The sequence below is a fragment of the Peromyscus leucopus genome, chromosome 1, assembly GCF_004664715.2.
Source record: "Peromyscus leucopus breed LL Stock chromosome 1, UCI_PerLeu_2.1, whole genome shotgun sequence".
In the NCBI taxonomy this organism is placed as follows: domain Eukaryota; kingdom Metazoa; phylum Chordata; class Mammalia; order Rodentia; family Cricetidae; genus Peromyscus; species Peromyscus leucopus.
The window spans coordinates 103,075,872-103,084,245 of NC_051063.1; the positions used below are offsets into that span (position 1 = coordinate 103,075,872).

Genomic DNA, 8,374 nt, shown 5'->3' on the forward strand with positions numbered 1-8,374 from the left:
CTGACACCCTCAGATCAACACACATAGGGGACATACACACACACACACACACACACACACACACACACACACACCGAAACAAGGAGAGAGAGAGAGAGAGAGAGAGAGAGAGAGAGAGAGAGAGAGAGAGAGAGAGGTGAGCTACCCACAACAGGCTTTCAGATGACTTGTAAAATGGTGTATAGTCAACCAACTTCTGTTTTCTGCAATATCTGCCTCTGTCTCTGTCTCTGTCTCACTGTCTCACACACACACACACACACACACACACACACACACACACACACACACACACACACCAGTCCTGTGAGGAACAATAGAAAGATTCTGCCTCATTTTGGTACAGACAAAGTACAAGATGCAGGATGGGGATGCAGTTTGGTTGGTAGAGTGTTTGCCGAGCAGCACCAGGTCCCTGGGTTCTATTTTTGCACAAATAAATCTAGTTTTGTGGAAAGAGAGTCAGGAGTCCAGATTATCCTCACCTACATAGCCATGAAGAAGCCAATCCTGGCTAAGGGGACCTTGTCTCAAACAAAAGCAAATAAAAAAGATGGAAAATGGAAAAGGTATAGCAACAAAGTACAATTGTCTAATTTAAGTAGTTCATAAACTCTCTGGCTTCCCTTTCAAATCCAACCTGAAACTGAAAGTGTGTTGTCCACAGGATAAAAGGCCACAGCACAACCTTTTGCAACACTTGATTTTAGAAGAGGCCAGAGACCCAGCCACCAAAGACCTGCTCAGGTACCTGACAACTCTGAACTCTGTCCTCTGAAGGGTAAGGCCCCTAAAGTTGAGGGGACCCTGAGAACAATCTGAGGGCTGCAGTGGGTGTAGTGGTTTTGGGGGGTGGTCTATGACTTAAGGGTTAAAGCCAGAAGGTCAGTTCTGGGCAAGAAATAGCCCATGTAGGGACACGAGAACAGATCTAAATAAAGGAAGGACAGACATGAGGCTATCATCTTTCTAGAGACTTAAAAATATAATGCAGGACTACACAATTTACTAGGACCTTCAGGAAGCAACTGACATCCATGTACATGGTCTCTTATGTACATTGACTTTTTCATTTTTATAATTCCTTGATTTTTCATGACAGAGCAGCGATATGCTTAATTAATCCCATTTTCCTCCCAGATCAATGCAAACATTAGCTTCTATCCTCTTCTTTGTTTATTTATCCATTTTTAATTTAAGGATTTTAAAAGATGCGTTCTTCCTGTGTGGCCCAGTCTAATCCAGACCTCAAGGTCCATCTGCACCAGGTCTCCTGCATGTTGAGAACACAGGCTTTTTTTTAAATGCAGGCTCTTGGAAACTGAGTGCAGATATAAAGAAGGATGGAAGGAGAGTGGGAGGAGTGAGGAAAGAGGGGATGGGGATGAAGGAAGAGAGAGAGAGAGAGAGAGAGAGAGAGAGAGAGAGAGAGAGAGAGAGAGAGAGAGAGAAATGTTTTTATTGAGGTCTAAGGTGTTAGCTACACAGATTTCCAGGGAGACTTTTAATTGGCAGGCACAAGTTCCAGGAGTTCATACTGGGGCTGAAGAGACTCTAGTTGCGTATCTTCAGTCTATGTCAGTTATGAGGGGCATCTGTGCCAATAAGGCACAGCTAGGCTGTCCTTAGCTGTCCCACAGGGAAGTAGACACCAGTCCGGTGAAAGGCAAACATCTGGATCAACCACATGAGGAACTAGGGCAGGGAGGTGAGAATTGGAATCTTACTCCAGGCTGGCTGAGCCCTGCTTTCTGAATGAGAAAGTCCCTCTGCTGACCTACCAACCCCACAAGATCACTTTCTCTTGGCACCTCCATCTGGAATTTCTCAAACATCCTGACTTCAGAACAGAGTTGAAGCCTAAGTCTTAAGACAAGAAAAGGGGTGGTTCCAGCTGAGGCCAGAGAAAGACTAGAATGTGGAGATGTGTGTTGTGTAAAGAGGCTTCCCTGTCCAGCTGGGTGTAGCTCAGTGAAAAGTGTTTTCATGGCATGCACAGCATTCTGGGTTCAGTCCTCAGAACTGACCAGCTGGAATTCATGTTGGGCAGTACTTTCCCAAAATCAAACTGTAGGCTGGAGACATGGCTCAGTGGTGAGAGCAAGTACTTACTCTTGCAGAATTCTGTTCTATCACACATGGCAGGCAACTCACAAGTGCCTGAATCTCCAGCTCCAGAGGATCTGATATTCTGACCTCAGGGGGCATCTGCACTCATGTGCACATACCGACCAACTCCAGGACATGCATGCATACACATTACTAAATAGAAGAAAAATAAATCTTTTTTAAAAAAGCAAATTGTGTTAAAATTAACAAAGGAGCTCATTAGAAATACTAAATGCATGAGATTGAGCTGGAGTCCAGAAGTCTCTGTTGATGACAAGTTTCCAGATACTTCAGAGAACTTCTGATACAACCAAACTTAGGAACCATTTTGAGTACATAGCAGAATCCTAAATGACTCCAGGGTGTATATATAAGGCCAAAGGAAATCACCTGTGTTTCTAGGCTGGGCAGAGCTTAATTTTACCTTTGTTTTTGTTTTCAGAGTCCCATTCCATCTTAAACTTGCCTGGGACTCAGGATGCCCCAACTTCCCCCCCAAGGGCTGGGATTATAGGTGTGTGCTCCCACAACAGGTTGTCTAGAAGGACTTTAAGAATTTAGGGAGGATATCTTATGCAGCTGATGATAGTTATTTTATAAAATTTAATTAAGTTTTTAAATGTCCAGGATGTACAGAAGGTGGGAACCTTCACTGCAGTGCTGAACTCCTAGGTCTGTTGTTTCTACAGTGTCCCCTAAAGGCTCAGGGCAGGAGAAGCCAAGCTGTGGAGGAGCTGGGAGTCCCAGCCTTCCCAAGAGCAACTAGTCAGCCACAGCATGCAGCTCCATTCTGCCATTCTCAAGGTGTGGGGAGAGGATTATCTTGCCAGCTAAGTCAAAATTCTGTGGACAGTAACACAACAGGCTTGGATGTGTGTGTGTGTGTGTGTGTGTGTGTGTGTGTGTGTGTGTGTGTGTTCCTAGGCTGGAATAAAGGGCAGGGTCCAAACCAATGAAAGTGACCTACATCTCATTCCTTAACTTGCTCTTTAGTGTATACTTAAAATCTTGACCCCTCAAAGAACAGTGAAAATATTACATTATCATAAGATACAAGTAGTTTTTTTTATAAAGATCTATTTATTTATTTAATGTACATTGGGGATTTGCCTGCATATATGTCTATATGAGGATGTCAGATACCCTGGAACTGGAGTTACAGACAGTTGTGAACTGGCATGTGGGTGCTCGGAATTGAACTTGGGTCCCCTTGAAGAGCAACCAATGCTCTCAACCATTGAGCCATCTCCTCAGCCCCAAGATACAGGTAGTAATAAGGCTGGTTGTGTTAGTCTGCTTCCTTCCTTTTTGTTTTACTTTTCTTTTTGTGTGTGCTACACGCACATGTGTGGGCACATGCATGTGTGTGGGTATATGTACATGTGTAGGCATAGGCACTTGTGTGGAAACATGCATGTATGAGGCTACATGCATGTGGAAGTCAGAGGACAATCTCTGGTGTCATTCCTCTGGCACAGTACACAATTTTGGTAAAGACAGGGCCCACACAGGCCTGCGATACACACGAAGTAGGCTGATCTGGCTGTCCAGTGAGTCTTGGGGATCTCAGGGACCAATCTCTCTCCATCACCTGGACCTGGAATACAAGTGCCTGTCACCACACCTGCTTTTTCCCTGTGGGTTCTTGGGATCAAACTCAGGTCTTTGTTTGCAAGGCAAGTTCTTTACCCACTGAGCTTTCTCCTCAGTTTGTGTTTATTACTATCACAAAATGCTTGATGATGGAAAGTTTGTAAAGTAAAGGTGCTTACTCAGTTCACAGTCTGATAGCTGGAAAGTCTAAATATCATGAAAATGCTGGCTGGTTAGGGTTTTCCTGGCTGACTCACAATCTTCTCTATCACAATGTCAGAGAAGCCATTGCCATGTGCAGAAGGGAACACATGGCAAGAGAGGAAGCCAGAGAGGTTCTGGGCCAGACTGGCTCTTGCAGGAAATGTGTAGGATCCCACAAGACTGAATGATCTCTTCTAAGGGTGATGTCCTCCAGGACTGGTCACTTCCCAGTAGACATCACCTCTTAAAGGTTTCCCCATCTTTATATGGCCACACTGGGGATTTTTGTAGGACAAACATATCCAAATGCATAGAACATAGAAAATACTGAGAGCAGTGAAAGACATTCAAAAGTAACTAGCTGTGTGTGGGCCACAAGTTATTCAAATATGGAGAATACAAGTATGTGTGTGAGTAAAACATCAGTGCCTAAGACAGATCTGTCAAAATATGGCCTCTTTCTCCCTGGCAGTCTACATGCTACATACCTCTGTGTGTTACCAGGATTGATTGATTGTAGCTCCTTACAAGGGAGAGAGGATATGAGTTGCCTCATCTCTGGTAAGGGATCTAAGAAGAGCTGTTCACAGAGTGTTGTGGGAGCAGTGTGAGTAGGAGCCTGGACTCCAGATGTGAAATAAAGATTAAGTCAATGACCCAGAGCTGATCCATCAACAGACTGTTACAATACTGTGTGTACCCCTCTTTCATTGTCTTGTATTTCCTTGCAGCTGTGTTTGAACTTGAAGATGACATCAAAAGTTCATTTGATCCTCCTGACTTGGTTGTTAACCCAGCAGGTAAGATTCTCAACCCATGCTCTGTTGGTCCTGCTTTCCCACATCTTTGTGATATTACAGTTCCCAGGGTTGAGTATAGTAGAAGCATGAATCTTGAAGAAGTAGTGTACATATAATACCAGTAGGGGGAAGGTTGTGTGATTATGAGCAATGTACACTGGTATATGAATGTTAAAATGTCATGATAGGCCTGTTATTTTGTATGCTGATTAAAAATTTGATTGAATAAAGGAGAAAACTGTAGTATCCATAAACACAAAAGAATCAGATACCTCAGCCTTGCCTTTCTTCACCCCATATAACATAATGAGATTGTGTCCATGCATATGCCACGTGTCAGGATGTAATATGTGACATCTCATGCTGTCGGCTCCAGACAGCACCCAGCGTATTTTAGTAACTTAGCAAACTTGGTGAGTAAATAGAAACCACTTCTCTCTTTCAGGTGACAGGCCTGACTGAGCCTTCCAAACTGGATGTGGCTCCCAATGCATTTGATGATCAGTATAAGGGCTGTGTTGAAGACATGGAGAGAAAAGCACCCCAGCTGTTACAAGAAGACTTCAACATGAGTAAGAAATTAAAACCTGAGTGGGAACAGGCAGAGAAACGATGGAAGGAGATAAAAAAGACAATGAGGACTCCCAAAGGTTTCCATGACTTCCTCGGAACGGCTGTAGTGGCATACACCGGGAAAATCCATGAAGATTTTAACAGAGCAGTTAGAGAATTCAAGAAAAATACCACTAACTTCCATTACAAGGCCTTCCATTACTACCTAACAAGAGCCCTTCAGCTTCTGAGAAACCAGAGTTGTTACTCAGTTTACAGAGGCACCAGGAACAAGTTTAATTACAGTGGGAAGGGCTCTGTGCGGTTTGGGCAGTTCGCTTCCTCATCTTTCGACCAAACAGTAGCTCTTGATGGCTTTGGTGGTGCTAGTGGGACATTGTTTGTCATCAAAACCTGCTTGGGGGTTTATATAAAAGCATTTTCCTACTATCCCAGTGAAGAGGAGGTGTTAATTCCAGGCTATGAAGTATATCCCAAAGTCACCATAAAAGCAAGGAGAAAGGAGAATGAGGAAATTGTTCTGCTCTCCCCTAAAAGAGGGAAAAGCAACTTCAATTGCTTCTACAGCGGTTCTACCAACAAGAGTCATTTCAGCAGCTCAGGTGAGTCTGGGTCTGTGTTAGAGGTGGAGCTGGTGGGGACATCATGGAATGGAGGAGAGGGTGCTCCGTACCAGAAGACACCTGGTAGACCTGCACATGGCGAGGATGCCTAGAATGATGAAGGGTAGCTTTGGTAAAGCCAAGGAGCACACACCTCAGTGCAGGTGTATAAGAAATGACTGAACATAGTGAGGGACTTCAGGAAAAGGCTATTACCAGGCCCAGCCCTATAAGGAGTGAGAAGTTCCATCAGGGGTTATTTATCCTTTCAAACCAAATCTTCCATGTGTTTGGAGTTCTCTGTGGCTGTATATCCATCATTCCTAGTGGCCTGGGTTCTCTCTTCATCATTTCACCACATGTCTCATTCTATGCAAGCAAAGACATCATCTATTTTAGTTTGGTGAATACCTTTCAAGACAAGGTGGTTATGTTTCAAGTATCACTTATTATAGTAATCATTCCATAATACTTTCAGAAAAAATTACTGTTTCATGCTCTCTGTCATAGGTTTGGAATCAGACTACCTGGCAATCTGGTTCAAACATCACTAGCTCTATGACTCTTGTCAGGTTATCAGATATCCATGCATCTGTTTCCTCATTTGAATGATATAGACCGAAATGACAAATATTCTAGCAGTATTAGTTGAGAATTAAGAGAGAGACATTCAAGACATATGACTTGGAATATAGATATCATTGCAAAAATGCTTTTTATTTTAAAATACAAGAAGCCATGTACACATTTCCTATATCATATCTGAACTCATAATGGTGTGGGTCTTGACATCCACAGGAAAATCACTTGCTCACACTCTAGAGACCTTGTCTCCTGTGCCTATCACCACTCAGGATCTGCACAGTGTCTGAATTACTTAATTACAACCAGGCCCCACTAAATGTTATCCTAGGAATTTCAGTTTGACTGAGAGGCCAGGGAGAACCTGAAATGAGCTACAGTTAGACTACTGTGCACAGAGCAATCTTAGATCTACTTAGCTCTAACACTCTAGGGTTTCTGGAAACATGAGAAGTCTTTGGAGTAGGAAGTGGAACTACAGAAGTGATCACAGGGGCTTCATGCATTTGCATAGAGAAATTTGGAATTTATATCAAGCCCAAGGAAACCATGACCCCTACCCAGGCCCCCAATTCAGTCAGAAAGATGCTGCCCTTCTGGGGCAAATGGTTGATGCCTAGTGCAGGAAGGCTGAGAGCCACTGGTAGGTTCTAGTTCACACCAGCTGGCATAGAAGGAATTCCCATTGCTGCAACAATGGACTTTCAGAAGGTTCAGACCCAGAAACCTCTTCTTGGGTGAAGAAGGAAAATTCTGTTGGGCTCCCTAGACAGCTAGGAAGACTCTGAATAGGAAAGTCTTTTATCCCCAGTCAGTGTCTTAGAGCACAGGACCCTGGAAGTGGTGGGGATCCATCAGTTTGCTCACCTCCAGGTACTTGAGTACTTTAGGAATCCTGAGGAAGCCAGAAGAGTCTCGCCAGGCATGCTGGCCCCCTAGAGCCTACTCTCTTGGGTTTTGAGCTGAGTGCAAAGTTCTGAATGTTTAGGGGAGCGATCCCTGTCTTGAGATTTCCCACATGAAACCTTCCTTTCTCCTCCCATCTACAGCAACCCTGCTGCTTGTGGTGCTACCTGGTCTCCTGGTCCAGCTGCTGCCTCTTGCTGAGCTGTAGCCCTCTCCTGCCTGCAGTTCATGGGTCTGAGTGTTGAAGGGAGGCCCAGGGGCAAGAACTTGGTGGTTCTCTGAGGTCTGAGGTAGAATGAAGATTGCAATCATTTTGGGTATATCTACTTTAGCATTCATGACTTCCATAGACACCCAAGGACCTGCTGGGTCTGTGGGTGAAATTTTATGCTCTGACTTCAAATTTACTACCCTTTGACACTTTGCTATCGTCAAAGAGCAGTGTTTGTCTTCATGGTCAGCTGTAACAGTTTTAAAGCAAGTGTTATGTGATGAATGTTACAATCTAGGAAATAAATCATGTACAACCACACCTTGATTTCTGTGACTAGTTATTTCTATAGGTTGAATTATTTGTTTGAGAACCTCTCCTAAGGCGTGTCTATCTGGAGTTTTCTCCAGTCCTGCACAGCCCCCACAGACCCCACAGCTACTTATAAAACAAACACTCAGAAGCTTATATTAATTAAAACTGCTCAGCCATTAGCTCAGGTCTACCACTGACTAGCTTCTACATTTAAACTCAGCCTATTTCTGTTAATCCGTATGTCGCCACATTTTCTGTAGCTTTACCTGTGTGCCATTACATGCTGCTCCTTGGCGGTTGGCTGGCATCTCCTGACGCAGCCTTCCTGTTCCCCGAATTCTCCTTGTCTGTTTATCTTGCCTATACTTCCTGCCTGGCTAGTGGCCAATCAACTTTTTATTTATCAACCAATCAGAGCAACACGTTTTCAGCATACAGAACATCTCACAGCACCTCCCTTTTCTAATAAAAAAGGAAGA

General features: G+C 43.8%; 1 protein-coding gene across 1 annotated transcript; it reads left to right on the top strand.

The window, feature by feature from the left end:
• The first annotated feature begins 562 nt into the window (after positions 1-562).
• LOC114698648 (T-cell ecto-ADP-ribosyltransferase 2-like) lies at positions 563-7,901 on the top strand. Its single transcript, XM_037196975.1, has 4 exons — positions 563-747; positions 4,638-4,706; positions 5,152-5,881; positions 7,513-7,901. Exons 2-4 carry the CDS (start codon positions 4,656-4,658, stop codon positions 7,575-7,577), a joined length of 846 nt encoding a protein of 281 aa, XP_037052870.1. The 5' UTR covers positions 563-747; positions 4,638-4,655; the 3' UTR covers positions 7,578-7,901.
• Positions 7,902-8,374: the final 473 nt, after the last annotated feature.

What these genes read in the sequence shown, in the direction of transcription:
- LOC114698648 (XM_037196975.1), top strand. Translation starts at nt 4,656, where the DNA reads ATGACATCAAAAGTTCATTTGATCCTCCTGACTTGGTTGTTAACCCAG. An exon ending in CTTGGTTGTTAACCCAGCAG is followed by an intron (nt 4,707 to 5,151) that starts GTAAGATTCTCA and finishes TCTCTCTTTCAG; the next exon opens with GTGACAGGCCTGACTGAGCC. An exon ending in GAGTCATTTCAGCAGCTCAG is followed by an intron (nt 5,882 to 7,512) that starts GTGAGTCTGGGT and finishes TCCCATCTACAG; the next exon opens with CAACCCTGCTGCTTGTGGTG.